The sequence below is a fragment of the Nannizzia gypsea genome, genomic scaffold, assembly GCF_000150975.2.
Source record: "Nannizzia gypsea CBS 118893 supercont1.2 genomic scaffold, whole genome shotgun sequence".
NCBI classification, from domain to species: domain Eukaryota; kingdom Fungi; phylum Ascomycota; class Eurotiomycetes; order Onygenales; family Arthrodermataceae; genus Nannizzia; species Nannizzia gypsea.
In genome coordinates this window covers 1,410,396-1,430,841 of record NW_003345200.1, presented here as the reverse complement: position 1 = coordinate 1,430,841, position 20,446 = coordinate 1,410,396, and the positions used below count along the sequence as shown (strand labels likewise).

Genomic DNA, 20,446 nt, shown 5'->3' with positions numbered 1-20,446 from the left:
AAACGAGCAACACCGAGACTTCACGAACCTCGAGGCCGAAAAAGCACCAGAAAACATCGAACAAGAAGACGAGACGAAGGGAAACCAAGCCACAGCCTGAAGGACGCGAGAGAGCGAGAGAGCGCTGCGTTCGAGCCCGTCGCCTTGTCCCCGTCCAGCCTGTCTTTTCTCCTTTCCGGCCTTTCCTTCGCTTCCGCGCACCCAGCGTCCACGGATAGTTAAGCCAGCCGCCTGCACAGGTACATACAAGCACTTGCGACAGGCTCTTCGCCACCACCAGCAGAGGCTTCAGCAGCGGGAAGCAGGGAGGATACGCACCCTCAGCAGAGACTTCTGCCCCTTAGACCCGGAGCTCAAGGCTGTAAGGATGTCCTTTTGTCTCCCTTGCCATCTACACCTCGACGGAATCTCTGCGGGAGATGACCTTTTTTGTCCCCCCCTGCATGCATCCGCTGATATAGTTATGTAACTTCTAGGTGACCACCGCCAGCTAAAAAGCCCTCCGCGCCGTCTTCACGCTGATGTGAAACCCCCTTCTCGGATACAGACAAACAAAATCTTCACCGTCCATTCCAGAGCTGCCACTGGTTAGTGGGCAGCTCACCTTCACCACGCCTTCATCAAAGCGACGCAAGGTTGCCGCAGAGCTTCGCAAAGCTGGAGGCAACAAGGGCTTGTACTTCCTCAAAACATCCCCTCCCCGGAAGCCAAAGATAGGAAAGCGGTACGGCCAGTCCTCTTCGACGTTGGCCTTGTCCGCTCTGCCGCAGCCTGGCTTCTTCACCGAGCCGTCTTCGCCCTCTTCTCCGAGACTGTCGCCCGCCCGGTCCCTGCAGATAGACTCCTCACACGGAAGCGCAAACGATCAGTCGTCTACTGAAGACTGGAGGTCGACCACGGCAACAAGCTCTCCGACCGTTACGGACGGCGAGTCGACGCAAGACACCACCTGTTGGCCCATGCCATCGTCCAACAACCGAGCGGCCACTGCCGCCGCCGCAGCCGCCAGTGATCCCCCGAGGGAAGATGTCTCTATGACAGACGGCGGCGGCTCTCAGGACAACGGCAGTCCTCACGCTGTTCCACCGGCTGTTAAGAGGCCGGCTGCCGAGATGGGATCTGACGAACACGATACCGTGATGCAAACTGATTCGTTTATTTCCCATGAAGATAATGGCAACAACAGTAATAAGGCAGCAGGTAGCAAGAAACAAAACGAGCGTCTGAACCGGCACCAGCGTGAGGCCTCCGTTGACATGGTTGGAAAGGAGACCGAAACTGAGCCGCTCAAGGGAGGCTCCAAGAATGTTTCCGAAGCGAGCAGCTCTGGAACTGATTCGATCATCTACACCCCGTCGTCTAGCAGCGGGCAAACCCAGGCTTCACACGATGATAACAACCCTTCTGTCGACGAACAGGTTGCCCAGGTGATGCAGTTGATGCAGCAAAGCCCCACGGACAAGCAAAAGGGCTACATCGTATCTGCAACCTGGCTAAAGAGGGTTCTCTCCAGAAGTTCTACTCATCCACGCCCAGATAAAACTGATAAGCTGGCTGCGGAGGGGGAAATCGGCCCGGTTGACAATTCAGACCTTGTCCTTGTTACTGACCCAGATTCTATTTTCAACGATGAAGCGGGCGAGCCGTTTGTGCCCATGCGTCCGGGCCTGCAGATGGGCGAGGACTACGAGATCTTGCCAGAAGAAGCCTGGAACCTGGTGATGAAATGGTACGGCCTCTCAAAGCAGTCTCCTGCCATTGTTAGATACGCACACAACACCAACACCGAGGGGGACATGGAGCACATCCAGTACGAGCTCAACCCTCCCATATTCTCCATCCTCAAACTCTCTCCAAACGCATCAGAGGCAGAGAAGTCCAAACCCCCTGTCAGGTTCTTGGCCAGCCGCCATACCCCCTTCCAGCAATGGCTCAAGACTGCAAAGACCCTGGCATCCATCGACATGTCGACCAAGACCCGGGTCTGGCGAATCCTGGAGGGCCTCGGCAGTTCAGCCAATGTAACTCCGGCTGCATCACGAAGTGCATCCCCAGCGCCGGGAACTACCGTCTCCGCAAAGATTCCCAGCTCCATCTCTCTCAGCCTGGATGCGTTCGTCGGTCTGACCGAAGGCTCCCAGCGAGAGCTTGTGGACGTCAAGGACCAAACCGCGAATACAAAGTACAATGGCAAAGCGTCTATCCACGTCATTGGCCTGGGAAGTGACAACGTTATCGTCCTGGAGGAGCAAGTTGGTGGCCCAGCGGGCGGAGAGTGGCTCTCCGAAACGTCCAGGTCAAGCAACAACTTGACCGTCGGGGCGGGAACCAAAGCCAATGTCCAGAACAGGCTGAAAAACAAAAGCTCTTCTGGCAGTGGACGGACATCGCCTGCTCCTTCAATCGTTACTCGAGGACGACGGCGTAAGGATGGCAAAGCCCGAGGAGTGACTGGCCTGAGCAACCTGGGCAACACATGCTACATGAACTCGGCACTGCAGTGTGTCCGCAGCGTCGAGGAGCTCTCTCATTACTTTTTGAGTAGGTTCTATCTTAAAAATAACCCCCATGCCGTGTTCTCGGAACTGACGTTATATAGTGGGCGAATATAAAAAAGACTTGAACCCAAGCAACCCGTTATCTCACAACGGGGACGTTGCCAAGGCGTATGCAAATCTGCTCCATCAGATATTTGACGTCCAGGGCTCAGCTTCGTTTGCTCCACGGAATTTCAAAGTTACCATTGGCAGATACGGCCCCTCGTTCTCTGGATATGGACAGCAAGACTCCCAGGAATTCTTGCTCTTCCTTCTGGACGGGCTGCAGGAGGATTTGAACCGTATCCAAAAAAAACCGTATATCGAGAAGCCTGATTCGACTGACGAGATGGTTCATGATAAAGCAGCTCTCCAGCGCTTTGCGGACCGGTGCTGGGAGATCTACAAGGCCAGAAACGACAGCGTGATTACGGATTTGTTCTCGGGAATGTACAAGTCTACTGTGGTGTGTCCGGACTGCGACAAGGTCAGCATCATCTTCGATCCGTTCAACAACCTGACGCTGCAGATTCCGATTGAGAACAGCTGGAGCCACAAGATCATGTTCTTCCCGCTGCACAAGCCTCCAGTGAACATCGACGTGGACATGGACAAGAATTCGGGCATCAAGGCGGTCAAGCAGTTTATTGCGCAGAAGATGAATGTCGACGCGGAACGACTAGTGATGGCCGAGATCTACAAGTCGAAGTTCTACAAACTGTTCGACCACAGCCAGAGCATAGCCGACCACCAGATCAGCGACGCAGACACTATTGCGATGTACGAGCTTGATGGTGTGCCGACGAGCTATAACCCGGACAAGCCACGACGCTTCCGCTTCTCGTCCGAGGAGCCTGCTGTTGGATTCAACTCGCCCAAAGCGGACCGGATGCTGGTACCAATCTACAACCGCAGCCGGATGCGGCGTGGGTTTGGCCCGAGCCAGCGTGCATTCTTTGGAGTGCCGATGTACGTTGTGATTACACGTGAGGAAGCGTATGACTACGATGCGGTGCTGCGGCGAATCCTGGCACGAGTGGCCAACCTGACGACGCGTGACATCCTGCGAGAGGACGACGGGCTGGGCGTGACGAGAGGGAACCAGGCCGTTGCTGAGGATTCAGACACGGTTGTGATGAATGAGGATGACACGCAGGCATACGAGCAGACGATCAAGGCCAGTTCCGTCGAAGGAGAAGACGGGCTGGTGGATGTGTCGATGCGAGATGCCGACGATCAGGACGAGGCTGCAGCGGGTACCAACAGCAAAACCAACAACACCAACCACAAGGGTGATAAAAAAGAGACGGCGGAGGCGGATGAGCTGCCACCAGTGCTACGGCGGGGAAGCTTTATTCCGCCGATGCTGCGCAATCTCTTTACCGTGCGGTACATTGCAACGAACGACAGCGAGCCCACGGGATTCTCGACCATCAACGAGGCCCGCGAGTACCCCCTGATGGAGTCCCGTGTGCCCAACGGACGAAGCAGCAGCGGTGGCAAGTCGGTGTTTGGACGACGGTCAGACAACGACAGCGTGGTGAGCAGCAAGGACGAGCTGAGCGGACCCGCGCAACCGGTCAACCTGATACGGACACGAGCAGCGGCAGCAGCGGCAGCAGCAGACGACGAGATGTCGAACAACTCCAGCTCCGCCGAGACCAAGGACGACAGCGGCTCTGAGACGGACTCTGACCGTATGGCCGATGCTACGAGCCTGCTGCGGTCAGGCAAGGCACGCAAGCAGAAGGGCAAGAAGCAACCACCACCGGTCGTGCGCCGGCTGCCGTACGTGAAGCCAGGCGACGTGATCGTGCTGGACTGGAACGAGGAGACGTACGACGGGGTGTTTGGTGACGAAGACGAGCTGTACGGGGAGGAAGAGGGAGACGGCTGCGCGGACGACCTACATGGAAGAACGTGTCTGACGTGGTCGACCCGGAAGTGACGAGCAAACGACAGCTTCGGTCGCGCAAGAAGAAGCGCGGCATCACGCTGGACGAGTGCCTGGACGAGTTTGGGCGGGAGGAGATACTGTCTGAGAACGATGCGTGGTACTGCCCGCGGTGCAAGGAGCATCGGCGGGCGAGCAAGAAGTTTGAGCTGTGGAAGGCACCGGACATTCTGGTGATGCATCTGAAGCGGTTCAGCGCGAACCGGATCTTCCGGGACAAGATCGATGCGGTGGTCGAGTTCCCGCTCGAGCTGGACATGAGCGGGCGGGTGCAGATGGTGGAGGAAGGGGAGAGCATGATGTACGATCTGATAGCGGTCGACAACCACTACGGAGGGCTGGGCGGCGGCCACTACACTGCCTACGCCCGGAACTTTGTCGATGGCCTGTGGTACGAATTCAACGGTGAGTCTCTTTCTCTTTCTTCTACTATCTCTATCTTCTACTGTGGTGTTAACGTTGGTAGACTCCCACGTGACCATGAAGCGCGACCCGAGCAGCGTCGTGACAAGCGCCGCTTACTTGCTGTTTTACCGCCGGCGCTCGAACGTCCCCCTCGGCGGCTCGTTCCTGGCGAAGCTGACGGAGCAAGCGCACGACCGGGGCAGCGAAGACTCCGGCAGCGACAGCGAGTCACGAGCAGGAGGAAGCGAGTCTCGAGGAGTAAGTACCGGCGTGTCGGGGGAAGGCAAGCGTCTCGGTGGGCTCTCCCGCAATGGGTCGTCGAGCGCTTTACACGGAGCCGCAGCAACTCGCCAGTCGGGAGATGGTGGTTTGCCAACAGATGAGCAGCTAAATGAGCAGCTAGACGGGGACGAGGACGAGGAGGACGAAGGGTTCAGCGCACGCTTCCAGGCCGGCAGCGCCATGTACGCCCAGCAGCCGAGCTGGTCGTACGACCGACTGGCGAACCACGGCGTGGGGGACGAGGACGGAGGAGAAGAGGACGAGATCTCACGCGTCTTCCCTCCGCCCGGCTCGAGCTATGCGGACGACGGGGACGACGTGGCCAGCACGCAGGCGGAGAGGGGGGAGGCCGACCTGAGCGAGTTCGACCGGTCGTTTGAGCTGGACATGGGCGAGGGGGCCGACGAGACGGGCATGGTCTTCTCCAGCATCCTGGACGACGACCACCTCGGCCACCATGACCGGAGCGGCAGCAACGCCGGCCTGGGGAACGACTATGACGACTGTCCTGCGGTGGTAGAGGTGCGAATCGATGACGAATAAAGTAGAGCGGCAAGCACTCCGTAAGAGGAAGAGGACGTACGAGTAAAAAAGAAACGAACTTAAAAAGTCTACAGCATCATACATAGGCGTTAATGCTAGATCTCTCTTTTCTTGTCTTTTACTCTATCGATCTCTCTCATTTTCTCTTTTCTTGCCTCCTACTACCGACTCACTGACCTCATCGACTCGCTTACTGCCGAGTATCAGCCTCGGTGCCACCCCCTGACCATCCTTATCCTTATCTTGGTATCACATCCGGTCCGGCTCAGCCCTGTCCTGTGCTAGTCGATGACCTAGTCTCTGGCCTTGTCTCTGGCCCTTGTCCTACGCATCAGACTTTTCACTCCGAAACTTTTCTCTCTGCTTGCTTTTTCCCAACTTTTCTCCAACTCGACCAGTCACGAACCCAACCGGAGCATGTAAGGGGCAAAAACCCAAGAGGAAGAAGAAGAAATTTTCTGTTCCTTCGTCCAGCCAGCTCAGCCCAGCCCAGCCTCGTCCCCATCCATCTCCATCTCCATGTCCCATTTCCCCATATCCCCCATATCCCCATATCGTAGTCCGTCCACAACCCCATGGGGTAAACAAATAAACAAACACAAGCTGGGTTAGCTAGTGGTAGCGGTGGTCTTCCCTCCGGCAAAAGTGAGAAAGGGCACCAGGGCAGACAGGTCTTCTTTTCCTCCTGTCGAGGTACCTGTAGCTGTAGCTGTCCCTGTCGACGTGGCTGTGGATGCAGTGACCGTTGGCTCGTCCGGCATGCCAGGCGAGATCTTGATGCCCGACGAAGGCGTTACACCGGTGGAAGCAGGAGAAGCAAGAGATGCCCTGTTGAAGCCTCCGAGGGAGATGACGCAGCTTAGGACCAGCAGGACGGCCAGCACCAGCGCCAGGAAGAGTATCACCGCGTTAAGCACGTCTGTCCTCTTCTCTGGCTTCTTCCTCTTCTTTATCCTGTCTATGTCTATCTTGTGTACGAGTGTCCTGTCTGTGTCGTCTTCTGCTGTCCTGAGAAGGCCTCCTATCGAGGTCACTGTCGAGTCACTCGGAGCAGCAGCCAAAGTACCATCATTATCATTATTACCAGTAGAAGTAGAAGTAGCAGCATCAACAGCAAAAGGAGAAGGCCGCGAGTAGACAGAAGAAGCAGGACGCGCCATAGAAGAAGTAAACAGAAGTAGCAGTAGAAGGCAGCCTCTCTCTCTCTCTCTCTCTCTCCCTCTCTCTCTCTCTACCACCACCACCACTTCTACCACTTCTTCCCTTCTTCCCTTCTACTTCTCTACTCACTCACTACCTTCACTCTCCTTTCTTACTTCCTGCTCTAACTTCCTCACCGCCACTCGCCTTGACTAACTTTTGCCTTTTTGCTCCTGATCTTCCTCTTCTCCTTTTCTCCCTCGACTTTTCTCTACTTTTGTCTACTTCCAGCTACTTCTGTCTACTTTCCTGTACTTCTTGTCGACTTCTTGTCTTCCTCGGCTTTTTGGTAGGTAAAAAGCGGCACGAGATGGCCTGCCTCTTGCGGCCTAGTCTGCCAGCGTCTCTTCTTGGCATCTGGGGTAAAAACCTTTGCTTAGTCACTGCTGAGTCACTCCCTTAAACAAGCGAGCCCCTCCTTCTGCTTGCGGCGGGCGGTGAGCCGTTCTGCCCGCGGGGTCACTCTTTGTCACTTCTTGTACCGTCTTGTCACTTGCTGTAACATTACATGAGTCAGCCTCCCGCCAGCCAATCACAAGTCCAGTATCGCCCACCTTCCCCCTTTCGGCTGTAAAACTTTTGCTTCTTTTCCGCCTCGTGAAAATTTCAACTGCTGACATAAGCATGACCTCAGTGAAAATTTTTTTCTTTTCTTCCGCCGCCGAAATAAAAAGCGACTCCTCGACTTCGTCTTCTTCCTCCATCTTCACATCCAACTCTCTCTTTACATCTCTCTCTTCTCTCTATCACCATCTCTACTCTTATCACTTCTACCTCTACCTCTACTTCTACCTGCGAGAGGGATACTTGGCTTCGTTGCAGCTGTCTCGAGCTGCCGTGACCTGGTCACCGTCCACCACGTCTTCCTCGACTCCCCCTTCACCAGCAACCATCACCTCCACGATGCCTGCAGTCGCCGTTGCGGACTCGACTCCCGCTCAGTCGGCCAAGGAGGCGGCCAAGTCAGTCGCTGTCCTCGACGAGCTGCTCAAGAGCCTCTCCGTCTCCAAGTCCGCCGACGAGTCCAAGGCCGCCGCCAACAACATCGCCTCCCTGCTCAACGGGCCAACCGAAGAGCACGTAGTCCCAGCCAGGTAGGTCTATGATACTCACGATATAACTATTCAAAAGACACCTGCTAATGAGGAGTGTAGAGCCGTCGAGAGCTTGAAGAAGCAGCTCGCCAGCAAGAAGGATGTCTCTGCTCGTGAAAAGGCGCTGGACGCCATCCTCGCCATCGCACAGCACTCCTCCGTCTCGCCCGCCATGGAGCCCTACATCCTCGCCCTGCTCGGTCCTACCCTGGCTGCCGTCAGCGACAAGATGAACTCGGTCAAGGAGCTGGCCCAGCAGGCTGCTCTCGCCATCGTCAAGTCCATCAACGCCAACGCCGTCAAGGCTGCCCTCCCCGCCATCGTCAAGTCCATCCTCACCGCCCAGAAGTGGGCTGAGAAGATGACCGGCCTCGCCTGTATCGAGGCCCTTGTCGAGGCTGCTCCCACTCAGCTCGCCACCCGTGTGCCCGACCTCATTCCTGTCGTCTCAGAGTCCATGTGGGACACCAAGCCAGAGGTCAAGAAGGCCGCCTACGCCACCATGGAGAAGGTCTGCGCCCTCATCTCCAACAAGGATATCGAGCGCTTCATCCCTGAGCTCATCAAGTGTATCGCCAAGCCGGAGAACGTCCCCGAGACCGTTCACTTGCTCGGTGCCACCACCTTCGTCACTGACGTCCACGAGCCTACCCTGGCCATCATGGTCCCCCTGCTCGACCGTGGTCTGGCCGAGCGTGAGACCGCCATCAAGCGTAAATCCGCTGTCATCGTCGACAACATGTGCAAGCTTGTCGAGGATCCCCAGATCGTCGCTGCTTTCTTGCCCAAGCTCATGCCCGCCCTCAACAAGAACTACGATACCCTTGCTGACCCCGAGGCCCGTGAGAAGACCAAGCAGGGTCTCGACACCCTGATCCGTGTCGGTGCCGTTGTCGATGGCAAGATCCCCGAGGTCTCCAAGGCCGGTGACATCGAGACCGTCTCCGCCATCCTCCGTGACTTGCTCGAGGCCAAGCACAAGGCCCAGATCGAGCCTGCTGCTGCCACCATCGAATACATTGCTGCCATCGCCGGCCAGCTCATCGACGAGAAGGTCGTTGACGTTGCCGACTGGACTGAGAACATCCTTGCTTACCTGACCGCCATCGTCGGTGAGGCTGAGGCCCGCCCCATGGCCGATGCTCTCCGCAAGCGTGCCTCCCCTGCTGCCGCTGCCGAGACCGAAGTTGAGCCCGATGAGGAAGAGGGTGAGGATCTCTGCAACTGCACCTTCAACTTGGCCTACGGTGCCAAGATCCTCCTTAACCAGACCCATCTCCGTCTTAAGCGCGGCCAGCGCTACGGTCTGCTCGGACCCAACGGTTCCGGCAAGTCCACCCTCATGCGCGCCATCAACAACGAGCAGGTCGAGGGCTTCCCCAAGAAGGACGAGGTCAAGACCGTCTTCGTCGAGCACGACCTCGACGCCGCCGATACCGAGCAGACCGTCATCGGCTGGACCGAGAAGAAGCTCCGTGACGTCGGCATCACCACCGATGTCTCCTCCATCATGGAGCAGCTCGTCGAGTTCGGCTTCGTCCGTGAGCAGCTCGAGTCTCCCATCACCTCCCTCTCTGGTGGTTGGAAGATGAAGCTCGCCCTTGCCCGTGCCGTCTTCGAGAAGCCTGATATCCTCTTGCTCGACGAGCCCACCAACCATCTCGACGTCAAGAACGTCGCCTGGCTCGAGCAGTACCTCACCAACTCCCCCTGCACCTCCATCATCGTCTCCCACGACTCCAAGTTCCTCAACAACGTCATCCAGCACGTCATCCTCTATGACCGCTTCAAGCTCCGCCGCTACCGTGGTGACCTCACTGCCCTCGTCAAGCGTGTCCCCTCTGCTCGCTCCTACTTCGAGCTCGGTGCCTCCGAGATGGAGTTCAAGTTCCCCGAGCCCGGTTTCCTCGAGGGTGTCAAGACCAAGGCCAAGGCCATCGTCCGTGTCAACAAGATGTCCTTCCAGTACCCCGGCACTTCCAAGCCCCAGATCAGCGACATCACCTTCCAGTGCTCGCTCGGCTCCCGTATTGCCGTCATCGGTCCCAACGGTGCCGGAAAGTCTACCCTGGTTAACGTCCTGACCGGTGAACTCATCCCCACTTCCGGTGATGTCTACCAGCACGAGAACATCCGTATTGCCTACATCAAACAGCACGCCTTCGCCCACATCGATAACCACCTCGACAAGACTCCCTCCGAGTACATCCAGTGGCGTTTCGCCACCGGTGAGGACCGTGAGACCATGGACCGTGCCAACAAAATCGTCACCGACGAGGACGAGAAGGCCATGGACAAGATCTACCGCATCGACGGCTCCCAGCGTCGTGTCATCGGCATCCACTCCCGCCGTAAGTTCAAGAACTCCTACGAGTACGAGTGTTCCTTCACCCTCGGTGAGAACGTCGGCATGAAGAACGAGAAGTGGACTCCCATGATGACTGCCGACAACGCCTGGATCCCCCGTACCGAGATCCTCGCCTCCCACGCCAAGATGGTCGCCGAAGTCGACCAGAAGGAGGCCCTCGCCTCCGGTCAGTTCCGCCCCTTGGTCCGCAAGGAGATCGAGACTCACTGCAGCTTCTTCGGCCTCGACGCTGAGCTCGTCTCCCACTCCCGCATGCGCGGTCTCTCCGGTGGCCAGCGTGTCAAGGTCGTCCTTGCCGCCTGCTCCTGGCAGCGTCCTCACTTGATCGTCCTCGACGAGCCAACCAACTACCTCGACCGTGACTCCCTCGGTGCCCTCTCCAAGGCCCTCAAGTCCTTCGAGGGTGGTGTCATCATCATCACTCACTCCAAGGAGTTCACCGAGAACCTCACCAGCGAAGTCTGGGCCGTCGTCGACGGAAAGATGACTCCCTCAGGCCACAACTGGGTTCAGGGCCAGGGCTCCGGTCCCCGTCTCACCGACAAGGGCGACGATGAGGAAGACAAGTTCGACGCCATGGGCAACAAGATCGCCGCCTCCAAGAAGGCCAAGAAGCTCACCTCTTCCGAGCTCCGCAAGAAGAAGAAGGACCGCATGGCCCGCCGCAAGAGAGGCGAGGAGGTCTTCTCCGACGAGGACGACTAAACGTCTTCTCCTTATCATCTCGATTGTTTCCTGCATCATAATCATAGACGGTCGGAGGCGATTCTTACACCAATACCACGGTACCCTACAAAAAAAGAGGAGCGTTATAGAAAAAGTTCTTTTCTCATGTTGATGATTTCTTTTCCCTTTTTCCTTTTCCCTTTTCATGTCACGGTTTAATGCATACATGTCCCCCGCTAATCAATCGGCATCCATCAATTTCTTGTTTCTTGTCTCTAATTGATTGACCTGTTTTTTACCCGGCGTCATTGGATGGATGCGGATGGGATTTTCTATTTCATGTCTTTTCCTTCTTTTTTTTTCTCTTTTTCTGATTGATGAGATTAATTCTTTTTCTTTGATTATTACTTCCCCTTTCATAGAAGAAAATTAAACGATACAATTTCATTTTTCATTTCTCTTTCACTTTGTCTCCTTGTGGGTGGTGGTGGTCACTGACTTGATTGGATTGCTGACTAGAGATGGATAGAAGAATTAGATGGTGATAGAAAATAGATAGATAGTTAGATAGATATCTGGATGATGAATACATCTATTCACTTCATTACATCCTGTTCCTGTTCTTGCTCCTTTCAATTCTTCCTACGCTCTTCAGACCTGCAGCTTTATGCACCGTCTATCTCATCTCATCTTATCAATCTAGTGGGGCTCAAGTGAGAAAAAGCCCTAAAACTTTAAATTTTCATCCCTCCTCGAGCATATCAAACACCATCACCACGCATACACGCATACATACATACTTGCATACACATGGAGTAACGCCGCAGCCTATTTACAGCCACTGCCATACTCACGATAAACGGTAGCCAGGCAGCTAGGCAAGATGGCACCGGCTCTACCAGCAACATACGATACCCTCTTCACATCCCCCTCCGCCCCTCCCTCTTACGACTACGACTCCCTACACCCCACAGAAGAAGAATGCATAGCCATCCTATCCCACGAATTCACACAAGAAGTGACATACCACGACATACTAGATGATCAAGCACAGTGCTTAGCGGAGGGAACTACGTCCTTCGCCTCCCTGATACACACACGCATATCAACCCTCTTATCCGCCGCAGACAGCCAACGAGACCAACTCAGATCGAAACTACTTCACACAGCCTACGCCGCGCTCTATGCCTTCTTACAAAGCAACGTCACCGGCCCCCCGCTGAATAGCGGCGCAGGCGTTGCTATTCTATCTAGCAAGCTTGATGCAGCCGCTGTACGAGCACGTATGATTCGCGATCTATCCGTCGACGGCGAAGCAGTATATAAGCGTATTCCAGCCGTGGAGCTATTCGTTCTAGCAAAGAGCATATTCGCCCATGAAGACGTTGTTCCGAACCAGCTTAACCATGGCGCGGACCTGCTTGGTTTCACGGGCCGTATGCGAGTCACCTTCCTACATCAGAAAATGCTAGGAGAAAACTCAGATAGTCTCTGGGAAGAGATAAGTGCGGACCTTGAGCGGGTTGCTGGTGTTGTGCTGGCGGGTGAAGGGGTGGCGGAGAGGGTACGGTTCATGCTTGAGCGGGCAGTGATATATACGCATCATGGACTTGATGGGAAAGCGAGAGAGGATCTGCTACGAGCTGCGGGAGTGAATGGGTTTGAATTCGCGTTGACGGGGAAATTGGGCCGACGGACGAAGTTCCAGGATAGGGATATTAGCCAGTTGGTTGTTTTGGCTAAGAGCGCTGGTACGGATGCAGATGGGTCGGGTGAAGGTGGGAAGAAAGAACCTAAGAACCTTGATCTGAATGATGATACGCTTCTGGAGTCTATTGCGTTTAAGCAGGATATAGATACACAATCCCAGTCCCAGGCATCGGTGGATGTGAAAGATAGCTCTTCGCTACCTGCTGGTCTGGCTTCGTTGGACGCAGCGAACCAACCCCGTCTTAACCCGCTAGACTCGATCATTTTGCTCTCCCTTGCTTCAGCAATCACGAATACATCCCCTGAAGACGGGCTGACGCGTGAAGAAACAATTCCCTACGCCGTACGTGTTCTGGAGGGAGGCAGCTCGAATTGGCAGGTCTATTCACAGGCTCTACTCGTTCGAAGCAGGATAGAAGGATACCGTACTCGAACCGTTGAGCGGTCTGTACTTCAGCTGCAGGCCCTGGTTGACCAAGTCATCGCCGACACAGCCAGTGATACCCCTATTCCAGCTGCGTCAGGAGAAGTCGCAGAGGCATCTACAGAGCAGCCAACAACATTCTTACCTCGGCCAGAGGCGTCTGAGTCTGCCCACGCAGCTGAAAGATTACAATATATCTGGCTTCTCAACTTTTCTACCCGGTGGAACCTTGAGTCTGAACTGGCGCAGCGATGGGTTGGTCTAGGTGCCCTACGAACAGCGCTGGATATCTACGAACGTTTACAAATGTGGGCTGAAGCAGCACTCTGCTACGCCGCGACAGACCGAGAAGAAACGGCCAAACTCATGGTCAGAAAACAGCTTTACCAACGCACCAATCCTGACTCCACAGATAAAGATGAAACAGACACATGGCAAGGCGCAGAGCTAGCTACTCTGCCACCAGACGCTCCACGACTGTTCTGCATACTAGGAGACATCGACCGAGATGCAGCAATGTACGAACGAGCCTGGACGGTATCCAATAAGCGCTATGCACGCGCTCAACGTTCTCTGGCCAGACTGTACATGCAAGAAAAGCCACCGAACCTAGTCAAGGCGGAAGAAGCGTACAAGCTCAGTCTGGCGGTGACCAGACTCAACCATGCATCCTGGTTTGCCATTGGCTGTATCCAGCTCGAGCTGGAGAAGTGGGAGGATGCAATCGACTCCTTCACCAGGACAGTTCAGCTGGAGGAAACAGATGCAGAGGCCTGGAGTAACCTTGCCGTGGCGCTGCTCAACGCGCCCGCCAGAACAATAGCCACGTCGGCACTACGAGACATCCCTCGTCCGAAACCACTAGATGATGAAGAAGAGGAAGCTGAAACAGACCGGCATGATGAAGAGCTAGACATCTACAAGCAGAAGCGGGATGCGCTAGCCGCTCTGCATAGGGCTGCTAGATTCAAACACACCGACCACCGTATTTGGGATAACATCCTTACAGTTGGCGCCTCGATACCACCTCCCGTCACGCCCTTCCGTGACGTGCTACTTGCTCAAACACGCCTGATTGAACTTCGCGGTGAAAAGGACGGCGAGAAATGCATCGATATACCCGTTGTAACAGCTCTAGTTAGGACTCTAACCACCCCACGAGAAGGAAGCAGTATATCAATAGCCTACGATCCGTCCGCCATCGGACCAGGCTCGATACACGCAAAGCTACTCCGTCTATTCGACGAGAAAATAATACCCCTAATCACCCACTCTCCTGAACTATGGCTTTTAGTAGCTGACCTCGAGAGATGGCGCGGTCGACCCTCGCAGGCTCTAGCGGCTCATGAGAAAGCATGGCGTGCTACCATCGCCTCATGTGCGCAGGGAGCATACCAGATGGGTGAAGAGGGGAAGTGGAACGACATCGTCAAGGCTACTGAGACGCTTGTTCGAAAGGGGTATGCTGTTTATGGCGGGATGGATAGGGAGGTTGAAGACGGTTCGAAAGATGCCGAACCTGAACTCGTTGCTAAGGACTGGAGATTCAAATCTCGTAGTGCAGTTAGGGGGATATTAGGTAAAGGCAAATCTTTCTGGGACGGCAACGAAGGATGGACTAGACTCGATACCCTCTTGAAGGAAGTCAGTGGCCATTAGCCTTCTATATGGGCGGGTTTAACGGGTAGGCCCACTACGCTGGGTTGGACCCGCTCATATGGAAGTCTAAAGCCAAACTACACAAAAAATAGATATAGACACACATACAAACAAAAGAATCAAAGACAGCAAAAAAGATACCAGCGACAAAATATACACTACTTCCTATACCACATCCTCGTCGTCCTCTGTCTCGAAATCTTCTTCTGCAACTGCAAAATTCCATACATAAATGCCTCTGCCGTCGGCGGACATCCAGGCACATACACATCCACAGGAACCAACCTATCCACGCCTCTAACAACACTATAGCTATAATGATAATACCCTCCTCCATTCGCACAACTGCCCATACTAATCACCCACTTCGGGTCCGGCATCTGGTCATATAGCAGCCTCAGAGCCGGGCCCATCTTGTTCGTCACCGTGCCCGAAACAATAAGCACATCTGCCTGGCGTGGCGAGGCCCGGTAAATGATACCCATACGATCTAGATCGTAGCGAGGCATGGAGAGAGCCATCATTTCTACACCGCAGCATGCAAGGCCGAACATTAGGGGCCATAAGGAGCCTTGACGAGCCCAGTTGGTGATTTGGTCAAGCTTAGTACTGTGTATGTACGTTAGCCGCGTGTGATTAGTTTAGGGCGAATAGGGGTTTATGCGTACACCATATGCCGAAGAGGTGTAGGCTCTTCTCCCTGACTTGGTAGAGGGACTTCTAGTCTTTTAGGACGAGGTACCAGGGCCTTCGAACAGGTTGCATTAGTTTGTCCGGCGGTAGTAGCTGGCATTGTGGAGGCTCTTCTGGCCTTCACGACCACTGGAGAGACGCATTGAGGCTGAAAGACGAGTTGGTGTCCGGTATGTCGGCAGAGGGCTATATAATATCATCTTGAGACGTTAGCAATGTTAAAGACAAACTTGACGGTTTGACCTAATTTTGAGAAAGGGGTGCTAGCCTTGTGCCTTGGTAAGAGGCCTCATCCTCATGGTAGATCTCATAGTTATACCAACCAACCTGCAATGAAGGACAGTAAACAGTACCCGCAGCAGTACAGAGCGGTTGGAGCAAATATGTTGAGAAAATCCTTCATTTCAGCTGCATTCCAGTATATATGGTAGAATACCTCGCAACCGTTACCGAATATGGTAATCTTTGCGTATTCTCGGCGTGTCGGGAGATATCGGAACCGATATAACAGCATTGAGCCCGGGGATAATATGTGAATGATTCGTATATATAGAGTAGTCGGGAGACTGTTTACTCCGTCTGACTAGCTTCTGTATCATATCTCTCGCAAGCTAAGATCCCCGATCCGCCGATAAAAAATGCGGAGAGCAGTCTTGGCTATGTAGTTATATAGTTATAGATGGACCACAGACGATAGATATATTACAAAACACCAAGACAGAAGCTCCACCAACAGTTCAATTATTTAGAAGCCTTCATGTCATTAAGCATCGCCTGGCTATAAAAAAAGACATACAAGAACGGACCCCAATTTTAATATCCAAAACCCCATATTCTCAATTATCGTCAAAGTCTTCGTCCTTTTCACCTCGCCATAGGAGAAAGCACACGGTTACAATCGCTTTAATCCCGGTAGCTAGCCACAATGAAGCAGACAAACCACCTACTTTCGACAAGCCACCAGAAAGCATGGCACCGGAGAAGGCTGCTAGTAAGGTTAACAGCCGTCGAGTGCGGAAGTCAGTTAGTTTCCATCGTGGGCGGAAGCTAAAAAGCTTCTTGTCCATGAGCAAGTCACATAGCAGCGTCGTCAACACAATAGTCGGTATCTCATCTATGCCGAGCAATCGTGAAGTGACGATTTGGCCGGCAGCCTGGAAGGCCAGGATGGTGATGGGTAGAACTTGGATCCAGTGGACTCCGTGGGTGGAGGCCTCGATGTTTGAGTCCACCACTCCTGTCTGTACAAGGATGCTGGATATGAGAATTGCAGTGGTTTGGAGGGTAAAAGAGGCAACTAGTGTTGATCGTCGAAGTGGACGCAGAAAAGCAGAAGCGTATCTAAAGAAAAGGACTCCGATAGCAAAGGCTCCGATAGCAAGCAGGGACTTGGCCCATCTGTTCGGAGGAGTAGGTGGTTGGCCTGAGACCCCTAAGGCAAGAAATACAACGTTTCCTGAACACATGGGGTCAGCATAGTGACTAGAAAGCATTTATTAGGGGGCAAAAGCATACCTGTCTGCATATTCGCAAAACTGCCCCAGGCATTAAAGGCGGCACTATCGATAACACCAGAAATAAAGGCACATGCTATCAATAGTATCTCGGTGCCAGCTGTGTTTATATCTCTCTTGAAATGCCGTACTATGCCCCCCTCTGATCTCGATGATGCCTCTACGTCATCCGCCCAGCCGGTGACCATGGTCAAGGATGAGTTCCCTGACGGGATCGGCCCAGGACGTACTCGAGCAGGTGGGGACTGTAGAGCTCGTTCGACATCATCGTTGAACGTCTTCTCGTTTATTTTGGCTGGAGGAGAGTTCACGGTGACGACTGAAGGGGTAGAAGTGGTGTCAAACCTCACGGATTGTTCTGTTATTATTATCCTTGACATCTTGATAGAAAGCAGGAGAAAGCAAATGTCGATGGAATATGAAAAGGTCGTTTCTTCTTGATGGAGGAAAAATGCTTCTTAAGTAGTTGATTCGCAGTGGTCAGTCTGCATCAGGTCATTTGGTATATTCTATTTCCAAGAAGATCCCCCTGTAAACCAAGAGACCAAGGGGTAATATATATATTGACCTTCTCAAGCCAGCCAGTCCCGACGGAATCATCCATGACTGATGATGATGAACAAAAAAAAGCATACGAAGGAAAAAGAAGCTCCTTCCCGGGCTTAGACGATCGAACCTGAAACTCGCCAATTCTCCAAACGGAAAGAAACGAGGACGAGCCAACGGAGCGGAAAGGCGGGCCAACTAAAATAGCTCCTGAATGGGCCAAGCAGTGCTTGAGTCGAAGCCACGCGGGTTTAAGGGGCTATAATGTGATGGGGGCTCCCGGATTTTCACCACACTGGGACCCTTCTGTTTATTCTGTGGCTGGACGAAATACGAAAACTGATGACCCAAACTCAGCAGAGCGCAGCAACGGACGAAGAGGAAGCAGGCTGAAGCTGTCATTTCTCTCACACAAGCACGGAGGAAGAAGAGGTGCGTCATACCTATGACGCTGATTTCAAAGCATTCCTAGTTGTTGCAAGGAACTGCCAAAGTTGACAAAGGGTATAAGGTTCATCCTGGCCTCTGAGCCCACGATCAACACCCCCGAATAGCTATTCCAAGCCCGCAGTGATAGGGCCAGATCCAACAATAAGCTGATTATCAACTCCCGGAACTTGAGAACGAGATCTCAGCCCAACCGATAAGCAGATCAACACCCCCAAGCGGGGGGGGGGAGACCGCGCGGAAAAGCCACCACCGTCGATTTTAAGATGGGGATTTTTCTATCTTTCTCCCCAACAACGTGGGGGGGGTGCCTGGTTCGGAAGAAAAAACTGACAGGTTCGGTGGCTGAAGATTGGGCGAGAATCGGGAGCGCAGGCGCGAAAAGGACCCATGACTCGGGAAACGCAGCCCAGGGAGCTCCTATAGCTGAAGAGTTGTACTCCGTAAACCACGTTGGACTGAGGTTTGTCCTGGCGGTGTAACAGTTTCTCAACTTAAGATGTGAGTGCGATAACGACAGCTTGGCTGTCTGCCAATAAGAGGATTTCCGGGCCTCTAGGGGCCAAGGGCCAAGATGGCATGGATGGCGGTGGGAGGGAGCACCCCCAAAGCCTTTTCCGCCAAGGGTTGCACAGAGGGATCTTTGGCGTTTCCTCCGCTGAAACGAATGACCCGGCCGGGAGCTGCAAATAGCAGTTGTTGGTGGGATTATATGGTATCGGAGGGATGAAACCTGATAGCTGACTGATCCCACATCACGCATGCTGCTGTTATGACGGTGTGAGCTGGAGATTGGCAACACAAGTGAGCGTAAACACGAAGAAGGGCAGCAGCACAGGAGGACGAACAGATCGTATACACGATAATAGTAACGATCATTAATCATAACAATATATACATCAATAGACAAGGAAGCGCTTAGTGAAGGTCTTAGGGTGGACGCTGTGATATCCCAGGGTGAAGACTCCTATGCTAGCCAGCTACCATCGGCTTCTTCCCTAGTCGCTGTCGCTACTATCGGAGGACGAGGACGAACCGTGGCCCCTCTTCTTCTCCTTTTTATGCTTTTTGTCCTTCTTGTGTTTCTTCTCGCCTTTGTGTTTCTTGTGATGGCTATTTTGAAGGAGTCAGTATACATATCATTATCGTGTTCTGGAAAAGCACAATAGATAAACGGAAACCAAGAAGACTATCCAAAACTAGGCGCTTCATATATTTTCCAACAAGTAAAGGGGAATAGCTTACTCCTTAATGGCATGTCCAGCGACATTAGCTCCAACAGCACCGATAACAGCGCCACCGATGGTGCCCAACGCCCCTCCGCCAAGCTTATTGCCCATGAACCCACCTCCAGCAGCTCCGATCAGTGTGCTTCCCAGACCTCTTTCACCTTCAGGTCCGCCTGGTCCGCCTGGCCCACCTGGGCCCTGGGGGTAAGCGGGAGCCCCTTGCATTCCGCCATGCTGTGGTGGGCCCCCGCCTCCATAGTACGCATTGCTCTCACCTTGATGATGCTGCTGGCCGGCCGGAGGGTATCCGCCGCCATACTGATGTTGGTCTCTGTTATCATACTGCTGAGGAGGGGCATTATAACCATATTGCTGCCATAAACAATCTTAGTTTAGCAGCATGTCTCATAACCTCAGCAGTATTTGGGTATAAACAATTTCTTAGTTACCTGCTGTTGAGGAGCGCCTTGGTCGTAGTAGCCACCTTGTTGGGGAGGCCCCTGATGCTGGCCGCCGTATGGCTGCTGCTGCGGATGCTGCTGGTATTGGTCCTGGCCCTGATAATACTGGCCTTGCTGTTGGCCGTGGTTATCATAGCCGCCGCCCTGAGGGTGGCCTCCGTAGTATCCGGACATGTTTCTATGTAGATATGATGAGGGGATGAAGGTCAGTAAGTGTCTTAGGGATTCAAATAGTAGTCTCCACGGCTTCTTGACAAGATATATGACACAGAGAGAGGTTGGTCGATACGAAGGATTCCAGCGACGTCGTTGAAGCTGTAAAGTAGTTGTTACTGCGGGCGCTTGTCAGCGTCCCGTGACTTCTACTTTCCGGCGGGGAAACGCGCTAGTCCGTTTTTAATCATCACGTGGGGCCGGCGTCCAATGTGCCAAGCCTTTTCAGCCGCACTTTCTTTTCTTCCCAATCAGGCAAGTACGTCGTCTTACCGTTTCTAGGAAACATAGCACAGCCCGAAGGTAGTTTATAAGATATAGGGTGGCTGTTTGCGTAAGAGGATAAGAGGGAAAGTTTCAAGAATTTCAATAGAGTATCATTATTGAATTAGGCCAAGCCAAACAGGGGAAATATTCACAAACAAGCCGGGAAATAAGACTACGCCCAGCGCCCATAGCCTCAGTACCGCGTCATAGATAACAGTAGACAGTTGCAAAGCA

At 53.7% G+C, this 20,446-nt stretch overlaps 7 protein-coding genes across 7 annotated transcripts; 3 read left to right on the top strand and 4 right to left on the bottom strand.

Moving 5' to 3' along the window:
- Positions 1-367: 367 nt before the first annotated feature.
- Positions 368-5,721, top strand: MGYG_02548 (protein kinase subdomain-containing protein; the record flags this gene model as incomplete). Its single annotated transcript, XM_003174971.1, has 5 exons — positions 368-465; positions 548-2,541; positions 2,600-4,390; positions 4,483-4,896; positions 4,958-5,721. The coding sequence occupies 5 exons, from the start codon at positions 368-370 to the stop codon at positions 5,719-5,721; spliced, it is 5,061 nt and encodes a 1,686-aa protein (XP_003175019.1).
- A 608-nt stretch (positions 5,722-6,329) lies between these two features.
- Positions 6,330-6,881, bottom strand: MGYG_02547 (hypothetical protein; the record flags this gene model as incomplete). The annotated part of the gene is made up of 1 exon (XM_003174970.1): positions 6,330-6,881. The coding sequence occupies one exon, from the start codon at positions 6,879-6,881 to the stop codon at positions 6,330-6,332; it is 552 nt and encodes a 183-aa protein (XP_003175018.1).
- Positions 6,882-7,824: 943 nt separating this feature from the next.
- On the top strand, positions 7,825-11,088 carry MGYG_02546 (elongation factor 3; the record flags this gene model as incomplete). Its single annotated transcript, XM_003174969.1, has 2 exons — positions 7,825-8,015; positions 8,076-11,088. 2 exons carry the CDS (start codon positions 7,825-7,827, stop codon positions 11,086-11,088), a joined length of 3,204 nt encoding a protein of 1,067 aa, XP_003175017.1.
- An 844-nt stretch (positions 11,089-11,932) lies between these two features.
- On the top strand, positions 11,933-14,842 carry MGYG_02545 (TPR repeat-containing protein; the record flags this gene model as incomplete). The annotated part of the gene is made up of 1 exon (XM_003174968.1): positions 11,933-14,842. The coding sequence occupies one exon, from the start codon at positions 11,933-11,935 to the stop codon at positions 14,840-14,842; it is 2,910 nt and encodes a 969-aa protein (XP_003175016.1).
- A 158-nt stretch (positions 14,843-15,000) lies between these two features.
- On the bottom strand, positions 15,001-15,635 carry MGYG_02544 (NADH-ubiquinone oxidoreductase subunit; the record flags this gene model as incomplete). The annotated part of the gene is made up of 2 exons (XM_003174967.1): positions 15,001-15,451; positions 15,511-15,635. 2 exons carry the CDS (start codon positions 15,633-15,635, stop codon positions 15,001-15,003), a joined length of 576 nt encoding a protein of 191 aa, XP_003175015.1.
- Positions 15,636-16,371: 736 nt separating this feature from the next.
- On the bottom strand, positions 16,372-17,429 carry MGYG_02543 (hypothetical protein; the record flags this gene model as incomplete). The annotated part of the gene is made up of 2 exons (XM_003174966.1): positions 16,372-16,991; positions 17,051-17,429. The coding sequence occupies 2 exons, from the start codon at positions 17,427-17,429 to the stop codon at positions 16,372-16,374; spliced, it is 999 nt and encodes a 332-aa protein (XP_003175014.1).
- Positions 17,430-19,040: 1,611 nt separating this feature from the next.
- Positions 19,041-19,906, bottom strand: MGYG_02542 (hypothetical protein; the record flags this gene model as incomplete). Its single annotated transcript, XM_003174965.1, has 3 exons — positions 19,041-19,155; positions 19,288-19,643; positions 19,721-19,906. The coding sequence occupies 3 exons, from the start codon at positions 19,904-19,906 to the stop codon at positions 19,041-19,043; spliced, it is 657 nt and encodes a 218-aa protein (XP_003175013.1).
- Between the last annotated feature and the right edge of the window lie 540 nt (positions 19,907-20,446).